The sequence below is a fragment of the Vitis riparia genome, chromosome 2 (genome assembly GCF_004353265.1).
Source record: "Vitis riparia cultivar Riparia Gloire de Montpellier isolate 1030 chromosome 2, EGFV_Vit.rip_1.0, whole genome shotgun sequence".
Classification (NCBI taxonomy): Eukaryota; Viridiplantae; Streptophyta; class Magnoliopsida; order Vitales; family Vitaceae; genus Vitis; species Vitis riparia.
Genome location: NC_048432.1, coordinates 13,435,333 through 13,454,999, shown reverse-complemented (window position 1 = coordinate 13,454,999; position 19,667 = coordinate 13,435,333). Strand labels below are relative to the sequence as shown.

The 19,667-nt window shown below is 35.1% G+C and overlaps 2 protein-coding genes across 2 annotated transcripts; both read right to left on the bottom strand.

The window, feature by feature from the left end:
* Positions 1-13,738: 13,738 nt before the first annotated feature.
* On the bottom strand, positions 13,739-14,683 carry LOC117930519. Its single transcript, XM_034851165.1, has one exon. The coding sequence runs from the start codon at positions 14,681-14,683 to the stop codon at positions 13,739-13,741; it is 945 nt and encodes a 314-aa protein (XP_034707056.1).
* A 605-nt stretch (positions 14,684-15,288) lies between these two features.
* On the bottom strand, positions 15,289-19,322 carry LOC117933733 (phospho-2-dehydro-3-deoxyheptonate aldolase 2, chloroplastic-like). The gene is made up of 5 exons (XM_034855254.1): positions 18,620-19,322; positions 17,485-17,762; positions 16,685-16,961; positions 15,844-16,089; positions 15,289-15,731 (listed from the first exon to the last, which is right to left on the bottom strand). The coding sequence occupies exons 1-5, from the start codon at positions 19,070-19,072 to the stop codon at positions 15,471-15,473; spliced, it is 1,515 nt and encodes a 504-aa protein (XP_034711145.1). The 5' UTR covers positions 19,073-19,322; the 3' UTR covers positions 15,289-15,470.
* Between the last annotated feature and the right edge of the window lie 345 nt (positions 19,323-19,667).

Below are 19,667 nucleotides of genomic sequence, written 5' to 3'. Positions count from 1 at the left end.
AATAAATAAATAGAATAATAATAATAACAAAAATAATAATGATTAAATAAATAAATGTGAAAATTGGAATTTTGGAAATTGGAAATTAAATTTGGAAATCGGAATTTTTTAAAAAATTGTTTAAGGATGAAATTTTAAAAATAAATAAATAAATAGAATAATAATAATAATAATAATGAAAATAATAATGATTAAATAAATAAATGTGGAAATTGGAATTAAAAAAAAATGTTTAAGGATGGAAATTTAAAAATAAATAAATAAATAGAATAATAATAATAACGAAAAATAAAAATGATTAAATAAATAAATGTGAAAATTGGAATTTTGGAAATTGGGAATTAAATTTGGCAATCAGAATTTGGAAGAGTTAATAAAAGATGAATGTTTTAAAAATAAATTTGAAAATAATTAAAGTATGGGAAGTCAAGGTTTTGAAAATTAAAATTTTAAAAATGGATGTTTCGAAAAATTAAATTAAAATTGGAGCTTTGAAAATTTAAATTAAAACCAGAGTTTTTGGTATATTATCTTAAGATTAAAATTTTGAAAATGAAATTTTTGGGCATCAAAAGTTGAAGAAAACTAAGAAAATAATAATAATAATAATAAAAGAAATGACCTTAGCATCATAATGTGTACAGACACAATACGAGGAATAAACAAATGGAAAAAAAAAAGCACCACAAACCCATTTTTTAAAGTTTCCTTCCTGGAATGTCTACCTACACTCATCAACCACCATTTCTCTTCCATTCAAAACCAAAACACACCATCAAAAACCTGCCCCACTCATCCGCATATATTGCCCAAAATAAAGCTGTGCAGTTTGGAATGCAAGCACTCCAAACTCCCACCTCTTGAGTCCCGCTTTTACATTACTCACATACATCTTCCTCTATGTATGCTTTGACATCGACTGGGCTGCCGATATAGACATGGTAGCTTGCCTCATTGTCGAAGATGACACAGGACCAAACGAAGCAAGTTGGCACGTTGTCATTCGGTTCCCAATCCTTTTTTTGCAGCTGCTTTAGTGCCTTCCGAGCCCCACTTCGAGTCTTGAACGTAACTCATGGCACACTAGCGGAGCAAACCCAAGTATTACCAAGAAAGTTGCCAATAACAGGGGAAGCCCAAAATGGGAAGGAGACCATGGAGATGAAGCATAGAAATGAGCAAGGAAAACATCAAATGAAACTCACTTTCATGGGTCATCAACGAGTTTGCTAACTGGTGGGAGAGACCAAAATAGACTTTAAATATAAATAAATAAAAAAAACAAGATTGTAGGTGTCTCACAAAGAAATCAAAACAGAGCAAGGTCAGAGCATAATTTCAAATTATATAAAAACAAAGAAACCCAAAAATGTTTGTAGATGTTCTCAGATATGCATGTTTCCTAACGTCCATACTCAATCATCATAAATAAACCCAAGTATCAGCAAGAAATACAGTAAAATGGTGCAAAAATGGGAAAACAACGCATGTAGTGACTGCACCTGAATAACTCCAACTCGAACAAGGATTGCTCGGTTTCAAGCACTTGATTCTGCCGCCTCCTCAGTTCAGCCGCTTTTAGAACCCACTCTCTAGATTTTTTTTTTTCTAAAAAACTTTTTTTTCTCAAAAACTTTTTTTTCTCGGTTTTTCTTTTCCTATAAGTCTTCACTTGCTCCCCTTCTCCCCTGCTCCTAGTTTAACCTTTGTCATCTGCTTAGAATATCCCATCTTCAACCACCACCTTGACAAGGTGGTGATGCTTGCCACACGCCCTAGCATGCAACTCTCAACACTTGAAGAAGTCGGCCTCCACTCATTCCAACAACACACTGCCAACTCCTCCCAGGTTTGGGAAAAAAAACATTGGTCCAAGAGGGGTTTACAAATATGCCCCTCTTCGGTAGAGTTTACGAGTGCAAGGAATATGAATACTAGAGTGGAAAGAAAGTGTGTAGTCAGTGGAACAAAGTGAACTCTATTGAAGAAATAAAAAGACCCCCAAAAGTACACAAGTAAAATACAAACTCGCTCAAACCAACAAAGGAGCTAAAGAGGCTCTAAAATCCTAGGAGAAGGGTAGCTCTCAGTCTGCCTCTAAAGCTATGCTATGGATCCAGACTCCCTCTAAGATGTCTCCAAAAGTGACTCAAAGATTGATATCAAAGCTAAGTAGCAGTCGAACCACCAAGGAGCACAAAAATAAATGTGTACAAAGGAAGAAACCACACATGCACTATACAAAAGTATGATGAAATATGAAGTTGTGAAGACAAGGTGTGCAAAGACTAGAGTTACCGAAAATAGAGGAAGGAACATGACATGGTCGAAATGACCAGAATCATCAAACCAAAGGAAAGAACAGGATGCAGTCGCAATGATCGAAATTACCTAAAACAGATAGGACGCGATTGTCATGACTGAAATTACCAAACTAAGGAAAAGACAAAGATGTGACAAATCATACAAGGTGTGGTCTATGCTAAAGGTAAGACTGAATTGACAAAATGAATGACCGATCGATATAGGTGCGGTCCCAAAAACTGAACTAACATGGAAATGACCGATAAATATAGGTGCGGCTAAAAAAAACTCAAACTGAACACAAATTGAAAGGAAAATGACTGATTGATATAGGTGCGGTCCCAGAAAACTCAAAATCAAACTGACTTGATAGAAAGATGGCCGATCGATATAGGTGTGACCCTAAAACTCAAACTCAAACTGACAAGACAAATGAATGATCGATTGATATAGGTGCGACCCTAAAACTTAAACTGACATGAAAATGATCTAATCAAGTGGCCCAAAGCTAAATGATAACTAAGATAATGATGCAAGCAAACTCGGTCGGAGGGGATATGCCCCAGTATGACAACTCATAGGGATCGACAACTAGGTCAAAAGATGATGAAGTATGTGGAAAGTTCGATGATCCCAAGGAAGGAGGGTATGCCCCAGTGTGCAACTCGTAAGGGTCAACAATTAGGTTGAAAAATAATGAAGCCTGTAAAAGGTCTGATGATCCTAGGGAAGGAGGGTATGTCTTAGTATGCAAACCGCGGGAGTCAAAGACTATATCAAAGATGAATGAAAGTCTACTGAAAGGGCTGGTGCTCTCGGAGAAAGGGGGATGCCCTAATATGTAACGATGAACAAACTGAGATACAAAATGCCTCAAAACTACTGTGCTTTGAAATATGCTCATCCATCATGCAATGAAAATGTCCAACCTTAAATAGGTAATGCCAAAAAGGACCATGTATTGTGATACCATGCTGACAAAACAAAACTGACCGATGAATAAAACAATGATGACCAATGCTCAAAATGCAAAGAATAAGCAAATCAACACTCAACATGCCTACTATCAAAATGAAAATCATCGTCACTACTAAATCAACAATCTATCAGGCCCTGCCATCATGGAAGATGTTGAACCTAAAGTCCAAAAGATGTATGAAAGCACAACCAAAGTGATCGAGACTGATCTACATCTCATCCTAATCGAGAGAGATGTGTGATGTCATGTGTCATGGTGAGATGTGTGGGATAGAAGAAGGTAATTATCAAGCTCTAGTAAGATGGAAGGCATGAGAGTATCAAGAGTGAAATGTTTGAGTATGAAATTAAAGGTATGTAGGTATCTAAGATCATCCCAGTATGCCGAGAATGCTAAACCCAAGGTATCAATAGCTCCACAATCCATCAAAAGCAACAATCATAAACAGAAAGTCAAATCTCAATGTCAAAACATCCAAGTAGGTGGCTATGCCCCAGTATGCAATGAAGACAACATGAAACAATCCAATGATCTCCATATCACTCGTCAGATGCTCTAACGTAAAGAATCAATTTGATCTCCCTCCAAAAGATGGATATGCCTTAGTGTAAAGGATCCAATAGGGTGGCTATGCTCCAATGAAAAATGCTTTCCATCCTGACTATGCCCCAGTATAAAATAGTGTATCTGAGTCAACAACTGCTGGGGAGGACCATGCCTAGTATACGTCAACAAATCAATCAATCTCTACTCTTGGTACTAAAAATGGAAACATCTCAACATAATCCATATGAATCAGAATCCCCGAGCTCTTTGAGTACGAATGAATTGGCTATGCCCCGGTATAAACCATCTGAAGTGACTATGCTCCAAGATAAATCAAAGTCCATCATCGATGAAAGGGTTATGTCTCAAAATAAATCGTCATCTCAAAAATCAACCATCGGTGAGAGGAATGTGTCCTAATGTAGAATATCGAGTAGAGTGACTGTATCTCCAATAAAAGTGCTCTCTAAAATGGCTATGCCCTAGTGTAGGTCATCCCATAACTCCTAATCCATCATAATCCAAGTGAAGAAATGAACTAATTATGCCTCAAAGCAAGACATCATCCCGAAAGAAAATGTCATCGATGAGCAGGGTATGCCCCAGTGTAGATCACGTCACCTTTGAAAATCCATCACTGATAAGAGGGGTATGCCCCAATGTAAATCATATCATAGCTCCTCATCCATCATGCTCTAAGAAATAATCTCCAACCAATCTCGAGTATTGCCCATGTGTGAGCTGTCAAGTATAATGTGTGAAGTCATGACCTTAGGGTGGTCTTAAGACACGGGACGTAACGTAGGCTAAGGTATTAGGGTGAAAGAAATGAAAGGAAACTAGGCTCAAAGATCCCAATGATATAATCCCCATACCCCTCATGCATGAGATGCAATGCATAGAAAACGTCATGAGTCGCGGACCTAAGGATTCTCACATGAAAAGTGATGATAAAAGAGTGGACACATCGAATAAGCAATAATATAGTGTAGATGTTGAACCTAGGTCAAACATCAAGCAAAATGAGAAAAGAAAGACATTAGATGAGGTAGAGTAAAATAGAGGAATAAGATAACGATAGGAGAAGACAAAAAGATAGGAAAGTGAGTGATGGTCAACCTGCATCAAAACATGGAGAAAAGTCACATGAAAATGGATGTAATGGTGAATAGGACAAGGATCTAGAGATCCTAAAGAAAGGTCACTTGCCTCTCTCACAAAAATCGAATATTTGTAGACCCCTCTTGGACCAATGTTTTTTTTCTCAAACCCGGGAGGAGTTGGCGGCGTGTTGTTGGAATGAATGGAGGCTGACTTCTTCAAGTGCTGGGAGTTGCATGCTGGGACATGTGGTAAACATCACCATCTTATCAAGGTGGTGGTTGAAGATGGAATATTCTGAGCGGATGACAGAGGTTGAACTAAGAGTAGGAGAGCAGGTGAAGACTTATGGGAAAAGAAAAATCGAGAAAAAAGAAAAAGAAAATCTAGAGAGTGGGTTCTGGGAGCAGCTAAACTGAGGAGGTCGCAGCTGGAGAAGAAGAAAAACGGAGCAAAACAAAGGAAAAATGCTTTTGTTGAGTTTGGGAAAGCTACAGAATCAAGTGCTTGAAACCGAGCAATCCTTGTTCGAGTTGGAGTTATTCAGGTGCAGTCATTACATGCGTTGTTTTCCCATTTTTGCACCATTTTGCTTTATTTCTTACTGATACTTGGGTTTATTTATGATGATTGAATATGGACGTTAGGAAACATGCATATTTGAGAACATCTGCAAACATTTTTGGGTTTCTTTGTTTTTATATAATTTGAAATTATACTATGACCTTGCTCTGTTTTGGTTTCGTTGTAAGACGCCTTCAATCTTGTTTTTTATTTATTTATATTTAAAGTCTATTTTGGCCTCTCCCACCAGTTAGCAAACTCGCTGATGACCCATGAAAGTGAGTTTCATCTGATGTTTTCCTTGCTCATTTCTATGCTTCATCTTCATGGCCTCCTTTCCATTTTTGGTCTTTCTCTGTTATTGGCAAATTTCTTGGTAATAATTGGGTTTGCTCTGCCGGCGTGCCATAAGTTATGTTTAAGACTCGGAGTGGGGCTCGAAAGGCGTTGAAGCAGCTGTAGAAAAGGATTGGGAACCGAATGACAACGTGCCAACTTGCTTTGTTTGGTCCGGTGTCATCTTCGGCAGTGAGACAAACTACCATGTCTGTATTGGCAGCCCAATCGGTGTAGGAGCATACACAGAGGAAGATGTATGTGAGTAATGTGGAAACGGGGCTCAAGAGGTGGGAGTTTGGAGAGCTTGCATTTCAGACTGCACAACTTTATTTTGGGCAGTATATGCGGACGAGTGGGGCAGGTTTTTGATGGTGTGTTTTGGTTTTGAATGGAAGAGAAATGGTGGTTGATGAGTGTAAGTAGACATTCTAGGAAGGAGACTTTAAAAAATGGGTTTGTGGTGCCTTTTTTTTCCATTTGTTTATTCCTCATATTGTGCCTGTACACGTTATGATGCTAAGGTCATTTCTTTTATTATTATTATTATTATTATTATTATTATTATTATTATTATTATTATTTTCTTAGTTTTCTTCAACTTTTGATGCCCAAAAATTTCATTTTCAAAATTTTAATCTTAAGATAATATACCAAAAACTCCGGTTTTAATTTAAATTTTCAAAGCTCCAATTTTAATTTAATTTTTCGAAACTCCCATTTTTAAAATTTTAATTTTCAAAACCTTGACTTCCCATACTTTAATTATTTTCAAATATATTTTAAAAAAATTAATCTTTAATTAACTTTTCTGCATTCCGATTTCCAAATTTAATTCTCAATTTCCAAAATTTCAATTTTCACATTTATTTATTTAATCATTTTTATTTTCATTATTATTATAATTCTATTTATTTATTTATTTTTAAAATTCCATCCTTAAACATTTTTTTTTTAAATTCCGATTTCCAAATTTAATTTCCAATTTCCAAAATTCCAATTTTCACATTTATTTATTTAATCATTATTATTTTCGTTATTATTATAATTTTATTTATTTGTTTATTTTTAAAATTCCATCTTTAAATAATTCTTCAAAATTCCGATTTCCAAATTTAGTTCTCAATTTCTGAAATTCCAATTTTCCAATTTCCGAACTTAATTTTCAATTTTCAAAATTCCAATTTTCACATTTATTTATTTATTTATTATTATTATTATTATTATTATTATCATTTTATTTATTTATTTTTAAAAAATTCCATCTTCGAATAATTTTCAAGATTCCAATTATTATACTTTAATGTTCATAGTTTCTACTTCTCAAACAATTTTCAAAATCCTAATTTCTTTCAAATTTATTTTCTAAAATTCCAATTCTTAAATTTAATTCCCAAGACTCTGATTTTCAAGTAATCTTCGAGACTCCGATTTTCAAATAAATTTTAAAAATCTAGTTTTCTCTCAAACAGTTTAAATTCCACTTTGGTTTTCAAATAATCTTTTGTTTCTCTTGATTTTACATAAGCAAAAATGTTTTTTTTTTTTCTCATAATTCTAAAACAATGGAATTTATGATACCAATTCATGCAAAATCATTTGGGTTTTGGTGGGGGCCCTACATATGAGTTTTCTCTTCTGATCGTCGATGGTTATGCTTAATGAATATTGTCCGATATTTGTCTTGCTCTTTGATATGCATGTGATATATTTTGTATTCATTATTGCGCACTAACCTTGTTTCTTGATAGCGCTTTATTGTCTATTGTCAATGTACGATCTCACTCTCACTTTGCTTATTCTTATGCATGATCCGTTTTAGTATTTGATCATTTTCATTGGTATCCATTGATTTCCTTATCAATTGTCACACTTGCTTCACCTTATTTAGTAGAGACCTTATTATAGGGCTTAGAGGGGTGCTATGGCTCACTACTGTACCTTCCCAATAGGTAACCTGACCCCCAGACTCGACTTTGGTTTTTTATAGATATGTTTTTCCTTCATGAGTCATACTTAGGGTTTTATTTCTTATTTTATGTTTCCCTTTAAAAATAAAATAAAAATAAGTGGCGACTCCAAGTATTTTTCTAAAAATCAATGTTTTCACCGAAATAATAAAAAACAAGTTGCGCCATCAAGTGGGAATGCATCGAGCGAAAATGTGGCGTCCACAAAATGGTGACTTCGAGTCTTTTTCTAAAAATCAATGTTTTCACTGAAATAATAAAAAACTACTTGCATCATAGAGTGGGAACGCATCAAGCGAAAATACGGGGTTCGCACCTGGTAAAGCTGATAATATGATTATAACTCATTAATACTATTATTACCCATTTAACCTATTTTAAATATTAAATTTATAAATATATTATTTTAAAATATTTTTTAGTTTCTTTAACTTGTGTTATTTTTTAATCTTAATTAATCTTAATTATAATATTTTTATAATATAGAAAACAAATTAAAATTAAAATTTTATATTTATTTATTACTTTAGTTAATGCTTTAATTATAAAATATTTTTAATCTTTCTAATGAAATATATAAAATTTTAATTAGTTATTTATTTTTTATCATATATATTATTATGTTGATGATGCTTGTGATTTATGAAACAACTTTTTTTTTTAATGTTTTGCACATTTTCGACTTGTGTTTTGATTGTGATAATTGAGTAAAGGTTCTTTTGAATTATCTCATTGTTAGGATAGAACCCTTAAAAACATGATATGATGTAATAAGATTCTATTGTCCTATTTCTATCTATCTTGTCCCATGCATTATATCTATAAACATTCTAACTTGACATCTTTTGCATTGTACATAATTTGGGGTACATTAGGTGTTACACTAAACACCAAAGTCATGGGTTCCTTGAAAGCAAATGACTTGTTCATAACTAATTTATAGGCTTAAATAATTTATTTGAGGTTGTAGTGCATTATCTCCTAATTTGAGGAATGACTAATTTTAGTCATGGAGATGAGTTTTCCATGGTTAGTACACTAGTGTGTATGAAGTATTTATTGGATCATGACTTCACCAAGTTGTTATACCATATGGTCTTTCAATTTCGAGATAATACTGAGCTTGTGTCAAAGTTTGTAGTGGTTTTGATTTATGATTGAGACTCTAAAATGGTCATATATTTCTTATGGATTTTCATTTTTTTTTTTCAATATTTGCTTTTGTTTTTTGATAAAATGGAGGTTTAAAGAAGGATAATCAACTTACATTTGACCTTTGAAATTTTTTATCTTGATTGAGAAGAATTGAGAAAATAAAAGAAACTCAAAAAACAAGAACATAACATGAATCTTGGATTGTTAAATCAAAGAAGCGACAAATGTGATTGATAATTTGAATGAAGAAAAAAATCTCTTCTTGATAAACATGTTGTCTTAGAAAAAAGAAAAAAAAAAGTCCATGATTGTCAAGATTGTTCAAACTGTATTAGTTTTGTAGTTTCTACGGAGGCAGTAGAGTTTACGTCATAAGAATAAAATTTTTAGTGATAGGGATGAAGAAGAATTTGATGACTAACAAGATACTTATAATGTTTAATACGAGGAAAGCTTCAACATCAAAAGTGAGAATGTTGAACTTAGGAGAAATTTTTCAAAAGAGAAATCTTATATTGATTCTTTGAATGTTGAGAACCATGATTATCATATGGAATTTGAGACATTGTGTCATCTTGAGTGATTATAAGGAAGTGTGTTTAAGAAATCTATGGGTATGGTAATTCCTTTATGGGAACTTGACATATGCTTTTTATGTGTTAAGGTATATCGGTTGATTACACAATAGAAAGATTTGTAACTCAAAGATGGTAGAAGTAATTTTGAGAGGTTGATAATATTCACTTTGTTAAATTACAAACACCAGTACATGAGATAACTATATATAGTGGATAGTAGGTCATAAACCCAAACACTTATGTCTCATTGTAATATACGTAGGGTATTAAAGTGCAACTGATTCTTTATAATGGGATGTAAGTCAATTTTAAAATTGGATAATGAGGGAGTCGACATTTCTTTATAGGTCCCACTGGTCCTCACTCAAGCTTATATTATGTAATGATGCAGTTTATGATGGTTGTATTCTTAATTCACTTGTGTGCATAAGAGTGTTTCGATAAAATGCAAGGTTGGATAGGAGCTCGTGAATGATCTTTTTGGATTGAGCTAATTGATTAATTGAGTCTAATTAGGTTAATTAATCAATTAAAACCTTTTTTGGGTTAGATTAAGTAACCTAAGCCCAAAGTGAGCTCAAGTCACTTAAGCCTATGGGAAGCCTCTAAATATCCCCTTAGGGGTTAAGACTTTAGACTTCTTACTTTCTATCCACTTAAATAGAAAAAGAAAGAAAGAGAGAGAGAGAGAGATAGAGAGAGAGAGAGAAAGAGAGAGAGAGAGAGAGAGAGAGAACCCTAACCTTTACCCTTTATAAGATTTCCACTATTTGTGTGTTTGGATTTAAGGAGGAGACATCGAGTGAAAGACTATGTTTATGAGATCTTGTATGAATTTGCCATTTTTGACACTGACAAGAATCGATATGGAAACATCTAGATCTAGGTAAACATTTACAAAACATTAATCTCTAGATCATGTAAAGTTTTTATTGCTTGCATGCTTCTATTGCTAGCTAGGATCGAGAAAGCTTTAAGAAGATTACATACGCCTACTTGATCTAGGGTTAGGGAACAAAGTGATTGGGTATTCCCTACACACTAATATCATAACATTTATATAAAAATTAATGTTCAAGGTGGACACTTAAGTGGGTGTTTGGTAAACTAATTAAATAACTTAATTTAAATCATTAATTAAATTAAGTATGTATGGTAAAAGAACTTAATGGTATGACTTAAAGTAAAAAAAAAACTTTAAGTAATAAGTAAAAACAATTAACTTATTTTTAAGTCCATATTTTCATTATACATTTTTTTACTATCATTTGCTTTAGTTACCTTCACAATTTCTTTTGTTACTTCATAGCCTCCATTGTTACTTTTACCTCTTTTGCCATAATTATAATTTATGAGGATGAATATGTCAATTTGATGATTTAAAATAAATTTTAAGTTAAGTTAATAAGAATTAAGAAATAAGTTTTAAGTTAATAACTTAAGTATAATTTAACTTAAAGTCAACTTAAGTTATTAAGTAATAGGTATTAAGTTTTACCAAACACCTCTTAAGTTAGATAAGATCTTTTTGTAGAGCACTTTCACTTAACTTACATGAAAAAAAACTAATAAATACCCTAACTTAGATCTTCATTTTGAGTCTTCTTTCTAAAAATCATCTCCATTATAAATTGTGTTTTTCTTGCTTCTTTAGAGATGTGAGGATCACTCGAACTTTGGCATATAGAATGATGTGATTTTTTTAAGCTTATATACTTGGACAATAAAAATAATAGTGTCATTTTCTTTTGCTTTGTTTTCATCAAAATTTTTATTATCCAATCCTTAGGCTAACATCTGATTCCCTACATTTTTCAAGATCATCATTAAAAGTTGATTGCTTCAATTTGAGGGGTTACTTACAATAACCGTACCCGAATATGTTATGCAAACATCCATGATTAAGTTTTTAGCATTCAACTATGAGTTTTGATGCATGGTCTCTCTATCATGACCATTCCAAGACTTATTTTTCAACTTCTTGGATTTTGTCCCTATTAGGGCATTGCTCCACCCATGACCCTAATGTTCTTGCCTTGTCATTTTCGGAGTGCAAGGATATCATAAAAACACTTCATGGCGAGGTATGACCTCTAATCGTTTATATTTCTTTTATTGATGTGTCTAAGCCATCTTAACTTCTTAGTACATTTGGTACTAGTGTGTTCTACCTTATCTCTCATTGCACTCAAATTTGTCGATTGACAATCCATTTTATTCATTACATTTTGACTAGTAAAGACATCGATATGGGGTGATCCATTTTGAGCATCATGGATGTCTATACATCTTATTCCACTTTAAAGATCTTTTTTCTAATTATTATTTTGCTTATTATTTGGAGGTGGGATAGGAGTTTCAACATAAGCTTCATATTTTTCAATGGTTTGCTCTAATTGATAGGACCTCTAAATTCAAACATGCCAACCATGCCTCTACAAGTCCCAAGGCTAAGGAGGTAGAGGATTCTAAGATCTGTGACTTGGAATAAGGATCTAATAAAGATAAACCTTTTTGTAGCCAATTTAGAGGAGGATTTGGTTGCACTTCTTCATTCAAATCTTGTGTTCCTAGTGCTCTTATTGTTGCTCGTACTCTTGCTATTGATAATATGTTAGTTCAAGATGTATTTCAATAATTGAATCGTTTTGTTAGGGAGCTACCAAATGAGCTTGTAATTGGTACTTCTACTAAGATCACTATGTGCTACATTGAGGACGTGAAAGAAGAGTGTAAAGGTGTATTTGCTTTGGAAAAGGTAAAATTGTGTATGTTTGATTCATTTTTAATAAATTTTATCTGTGATAATTTGATTTATGGTTTTTACATCTGTAAAGCTTTTTCTCGATCTATGTTGGTTTTTTTCCTATGTATATCCTATGTCACTCATTGTGGATTAATTCACTTAATATTCTTAATTATTCTTGATTTGATTAATTGGATCTTAAATTAATTGGAATACAAAATAAGTTAAAATAGATTTTAAATCAAATATTAAAACAATTGTACTAGTCATTCACACCTTCTTGATAGTTTCATGACTCTGACTCACTCCATGATGACTTAGCTATATTTAATTTTAGAACCATAGTAATTTATAAAGGCAGATATAAGAGAACTCCGTCATTTTGTTTTGACAAATCTTTGAAAAGATTGAATTTGTTTTATTAATCATGTGTACGGAGAAGGTAATAAGTTTGCAAATGTCATTGCAATCATTAGCATTCAATGTGGGAAAGAGATTGTTATTCATAGGAATCTTTATATTGAATTTAGTGTGTTTTAAGGATACAATATAATAAGGTTTTTTGGGTTCATATCTCTAATAAGACAAGTTTAAGATAAATATAAATAAGTTTAGGATGGGTTTAAAATCTTTTTAAAAACGCAAGACAGGTTTGAATATAACTTTATCTCATCATCTCTTGTCCCAATTATATATAATATTAAATAATAGATTAACTTTAATTGATTTTTATTTTTATTTTATTTTTTAACATATATAAAATATTAGTTTCATAACATAAATTCTAAATATTTATTTATTTATAAATTCTATTTATTTTCAATAACTTAAAATTTTAAAACTACAAAAAAAAAAAAAAAAAGTGGGAATGGGGATAGGGATAGATATAAATATATGAGACAGGGTGGGGTGAAGGTTACCCATCCACGAACCCGCCCATGACCCACCCATATGCTTGCTTTGTTTAGGGATAGGGTCAGATTGCGCGCGTGTTTTTAATTGAAAGATCATTGGTGAAAGGAGGGGGACAATCCAAGCACAGAAAGAGAATACACGGAGGATTGGGCTGAACTGTGTAGAAAGGGGCACGCAAAGATGCTTTTGAGTGTTGCTTGGCCTTGCCCTTTGACCGACTTTCTACTTGCTTTATCCCTGGCCATAATATATCCAAATGGGTTATTACAAGGACTCCACCAAAACCCACTAAGACGGCAACTACTAGTCTCAGAATGTAAGGATCTGTTTGATACTCATTCTTAAAATGAGAAACATTTTTCTAATTTGGAAACATGTTTTATTATCAAAATAAGTTATTCTTCACAATGAGAGAGAGGGAGAGGGAGAGAGGGGTGGGGAGGAGGAGGGAGAGTGACACGATCCAATAGTACACACCCCAGTAGGAAAATTACATTCATTGCTTAAGATTGATTCTGAACTTCACTTTATTTCTCATAGGTAGTTAAATAGTGCTGCTGCCTTGATCATATCCTTCTTTAACAGCTTCAGCTGCTCTTCCCACCTCCGGGTCAACCCTCTCCAGCCTCTGGTTCTTGCAGTTGTGTAAGTAAACCACAAAAACCAGCCATTTCATTGTATTCCCCAAACAGACCAAGCCAACATATGCAGATGTGATTCTAATCCCATTTCCTCCTCCACTCCACCCCATATAGAGGCATGATCCTCTTAGCGCAAAGCTCCAAACAAAGAAAACGAGCATGAAGAGAGAACCAAATTGCCTGCTACCTCTGCTATGATACGACGACAACACTAGTGCTACATCCCCATGTTTCTCTTCCAACACTGAGATCACAATGCTCATGTTCCATATAGCACTCCATTCCACTGATTTTATTAATAAAGCTATAAAGAGTACCGCAAATAATATAAAAAAGAACACCTCGTTTGAGAAAATAAATACATGCGTTGCCAGAGAAATCAGACCAAGGAAAACGAAAGAAGCCAGTATAAAAGTGTAGATGGATGTGATCAGAGGCCCTTTAAACCTTATTTCTTTCATGGGTCTGCATAACATATCCATAAGATTCATGGGTGTCTCTCCCTTGTGGATGACTGATGCTGAATCCACAATTGCCACTGTGTTGAGGAAGTCTAAGAAATGGACGACTCCAAGATAAATGAAACCCAGGAGGACTTTGTGAGAAACCTCCTCGATTGCTCTTTCTATTAGCCCCAGCGGCGTCTCATCAAAGTCAAAGAACTCGTTGGGATGAAGAGTTTGTGTCAAGATTTTTGCTGTTTGAATGAGGGTCTGCTGAATGATGAAATCATTTATGAGCATGAAAGTGAACAAAGGGAGGGATGTGAGGAAGGAAAAGACAACGAGGTTGGGGTTTCTGAAGGGGATTTTCAGAGCTTCCTTGAGCATCCCAAAGAAAAACCGCATCTCTTTCATCATCATCTGGGTGTTCTCCAAGTCTTCCTTTGAATTTCAGTCTATAACCTCATCTGAGAGAACGCCCTTTTTTGTGTATTGTGGTGACGGTAGACTTTCTGTAACAGTTGACCGGTTTTGGTCCCCCTATCCTCAAGGCTATGAAGACCATAATGAGGAGAGAAATCTGTCCATTGGTTTGTTCGACCATAACCTTTGATAGTTCTACTCTTTACGTCTTGATTACATCATGGCATATCAAACGGTTCTGACCGACATCTCTCGATCTGTTCCCTTGGAGAAGACAACAGCATATATATATCAGCATGAAATATGTAGATGCTGGGGAGACTTGGTCGTAAAACCTTTCAAGGACCAGTGGAGTCCAAACTCCATGGTACTAGGCAAAGATCCATGGCCAAGAGAACCCATTTACCTAGCTCATCGGTTAGCTTCCTTATCCTCCCTGGTGAAAGCTTGGATCTTCTTCCTGGCTTAAGCTCCTTTATCTGCATGTAGACCCTGGATCTTCTCTTCACGGGAAGAGTCTGTCAAGCAACATAGATAAGCTACAAGGCAATGGTGGTAAAAGGGGTATAAAGGACAATAAGCCAGGATTAACATCTCTAAAATTACAAATTTTATTACCAAGCCAAGTGCATAGTTTAGAACAAAATTCCATATTACAGCACAAAATCTCATCTTACTTGGACATGAAGAAAAACAAAATGGAACTAAACAATAAATTCCAATACTGCTATATCAAAACTCAATATTCTTTTATCAGAGAACCATCTGTTCACCCTTTGTGGAGAGCACTAACAGATCTCATTCTTTTCCTCCTCAACCTCTCTGCTATGGCAAATGCCAACTCTAGTGATTGTGATGCATTGAGCCTCGGATCACAGTGTGTGTGATAGCGGGAGTTCAAGTCATCAAAAGTCACTGTCTTTGACCCTCCAATGCACTCTGTTACATTCTGCCCAGTCATTTCCAGATGAACTCCTCCTGGGTGGCTCCCTTCTTGATCATGAACATCAAAGAAAGCTCGCAATTCTGACTGTAAGAGAGAAAAGCACCTCAATGAATCCCCAAAGTGTAAAATAACCAATCTATGGATTGACGAGATCCTGGAAGTTTGAAAATCTTGGCTTCATTGGTAAAGTTCTTACCCTTATAGAATCAAAAGATCGTGTCTTCAGACCACATGGGGCCTTGATTGTGTTCCCATGCATAGGATCACTGACCCATGTGACAATAAGCCCAGCCTGCCGCACAGCTCTTATCAAATGAGGAAGCTTTATGCGCATGTTATCAGCTCCCATTCGGGTGATTATTGTCAATCTTCCAGGTTTGTTGCGAGGGTTTAGAATCTCACATAGTTTTACAAGCTCCTTTGGATCCATCTTGTCACTCACCTGCATGTTAAAGTTCAGAAATTGAAAAACTAAAGGACAAAATACAAGTTATCATCAACAGCCAAAACTACCATTTTGGTATTTTGGCCATGTGTGGACTCTGTGATTATGATTAACAATAAGTTAGAGCCTCCTATTAAACATGTTCTATTCTCTAGGTAGAAACACATTAAAGTGCAACCACACATGTTCATTATAGAAAAGGGTTTGAGGTTACAGGATTCATTCACATCAACTTATTAATAAAAAGTGACTTAGGCATGTTATTAGTTTTGTAAAAATTTGACGTTTAAATTATCCAATGTGTAAATTCTTATTTTGACCAAACAGTAAAAAATGAAATTATTATGCAAACCACCTGCTTCCTCTCTATGTAATTCAAATGCCAAAAAAATGATGCAAAAGACAACCATGAACCTTATGGAACGCTAGCATAATGGAATGCCCAATTTTCTTAGCAACCAAATGCAGCATCTGTGTCCATCAAATACTACTTTTTTGTGAGCTCAACAAAGTCCACCAGTAAGACAAGAAAAACATCACGCTACTTAAGGTGGTGCAGATAGACTTTTTCAAGATGGAAACGGACATTTACCTTTATACCAAGAGGATTAGATATGCCACGGAGAAATTCAACATGTGCTCCATCCAACTGCCGAGTTCTCTCACCTACCCAAAGCATATGAGCAGAGCAGTCATAGTAGAGGCCAGTTGTTGAATCCTGTCTAGTCAAAGCTTGCTCATATAGTAAATGAAGGCACTCGTGAGATGTCCAGAACTCAATTGTGTTCATGATAGGATGATCGGTTGTAAGCCCAGCAGCAGCCATGAAACCCAGAGCCTCATCTACCCTCTGTGCAAGTTCCGTGTATCTGTCTCAACCAGGCAAGATTACAACAGAATACCCACTGAGAGAATATACTAAGCTTGACTTTTAAATCATCTATTCACACAGAGTTCTTATATATCTTGTTTGCAGTTAGAAAATATTGGAAAGAGGTTACTAACAAGTTGCATGCACTTTGCATAGCAGGCCTTAAGGGAGAAGAGAAAAAAAGAGGTAATTTGATGAATTTGGACACACTGGCTCTGCCCTATTGATTTAGACAATTGAAGTTCATTTAATTGGGTTGAAAATGCAAGAGCAGCAAGTTTGCAAATTAGGTCTCATCAGTGAAAAAATTGTGATGATTTTCTTCCTAAGTCACTATATTAAATGTGGCTAAAAAGAGCATTGCCAGTTACTGTGCTTATAGAAATCCCATATTTTAGTAGTGTGTCTCAGATGCAGGACACATATCTGCCATTTCCGGTCAAGGTTGAATATCTGAAATCATACCAAATCCACAATCCAGGAGAACTGCATGAAATCATGACAAACTTCAGATGATATACCTGTCTCCTTGCTCACTATGCTGTACAAAGTCAAGATTCCACTGTGACACTCTCTGCATGGCAGCATATCCACCAGTAGCAAAAGCTCGTAGGAGATTTAATGTGCCAACAGATTGGAGGTAGGCTCTGATCAACCTTTGAGGATCTGGTGTTCTAGATTTCTCATCAAAAGCATCACTATTGATATTGTCTCCCCGATAACTTGGGAGCTTTACCCCATCTTTAACCTCAAAGGGATCCGATCTAGGTTTGGCAAATTGGCCTGCCATCCGTCCAACCTGTCATATAATTGTACAAACAAAGAAAATTTTGAGAAAGACTGATTATACACAAGACTCCAAATTCATGATAATTAAACACACATATGGGAAGATATGCTAAAAGCCTAGTCAGGCAGGGATGAACTAGAAATGTGGTACAATCTGAAGATGACAACCAACCTAAACCCTTGAAAAGCAAAATAGCTCAAGTATCGCTTCACGGTTACAGTAAACATTGTTTTATTTGCCTCAAAAGAGGGCCTCCATAAAATTTTCAAAAAGATTTCCCGTGCATTTCAAAGTGGAAAAGGCAGGAAACAGGCTTTGCTCCATGGAATGAGTGTTTGGATATATGTGAACATCTTAAGTATCCCTAGTCCAAAATTTTTGAATGGCAAGGAGCACAAGTTATCACAGAAGTGAATTCTAATTATTACTTTTCTAAGAAATGTATTTTAACAATTGGAAGATTAAGGAAATAAATTTGTGCATCCAGTCATCTATAATAGCAAGGTGAGACATGTCCTAGACACCAATACTTCACTACTGCTCTCTAAACATCCAAATCAAATTTTATTTATTTGGTATAATATATACAGGACGTGAGCGAATACAACAGCCAGTTTTTCTTTATTTCCCCTCCTATGAATACATCGATTGTCAAGATGCAGCAATCAAACAAGAAATACTAATACTCCCCCTATTTCTCTTTCCCCATTTTTGCAAGATTCAAACACACCCTTGATTAATTCACAGAATTCCAGAGTGTCAAACTTCCACATGGAAAAACACCAGTTACCAACATCACATACAATGAATGAAAAAGAAAGGTAATCTTTACATATATATAAGAGAGTGAGAGAGAAAGATCGAACCTTGATGACAGGCAATTGAGCACCGAAAGTGAGAACAATACCCATCTGCAACAAAACCCTAAAAGTGTCCCTAATATTAGTCCCACCGAACTCTTTGAAACTCTCCGCACAGTCCCCACCCTGAAGCAGAAAGGCCTTGCCCACGGCGGCGTCGGCCAGCCGCTCCTCCAGGTTCCGAGCCTCGCCGGCGAACACCATCGGGGGGAATGACTCGAGGGTCTTCAGCACCGATTCCAGCTCGACCGGGTCCGGGTACTCCGGGAGCTGTTGTGCTTTCTTTGATTTCCAGGAGCCGGGGGTCCAATTGGGAGACCGGATATCGATGGAGGAGAGGGAGGCCGAAATGGGCCTGGGTTTTAGGGTGTGAGTGGGAAGGTATCGGGGGTTGGGGAAGAGGCGGCACAGAGAGGGTGGCGTAGGGGCAGCGAGATTGGCAGTGCCTGTGACCGCCATAGCAGTGATGCGGGGAGTGGAGAGGTGTAGGGTGGAGATATTTTGCTCGGGGCAGACCACAGAGGAGACTTAGAGAGGGGTTTAACGACGTCGTTCCCGGAGTTTCCTATTTGGGAAGGGATTGATTGATGAATGATGTTGCGTGCATTTCTTCTGATATTTGGCGATTTATCGCTTACCATTTTTAAGTTTTAACGATCACCAGTCAAAGCCGACCTTTCAATTATCCTTAAAAAAAACAAACAGTCTCCGACCCGGTCTTTGTCCTTCAGAGTCCGCCACTCCATCCAGGGAAGCTCTGAACCAAAATAATGCATTAAAAAAAAATTCACAAAATATATTTCCCGACAAAATTATTTTCAAACTAGTATTTCTTCCGTCGTCATCCATTGGCATGAATTTTTTTTAAATGTAACAAAAAAAAAAAAGTAATAATGATTTTCAATTTTTTTTTAAATAAACAAAATCTTAATCATTAACTCCAATGAAATTGAGGCTTAAAACAATATGTAATTGTTAACTGTCATTAATATATTAGAATTATATATTTAGTTACTATATATTTATTTAATTATTATATTAATTTTTTTTAAAA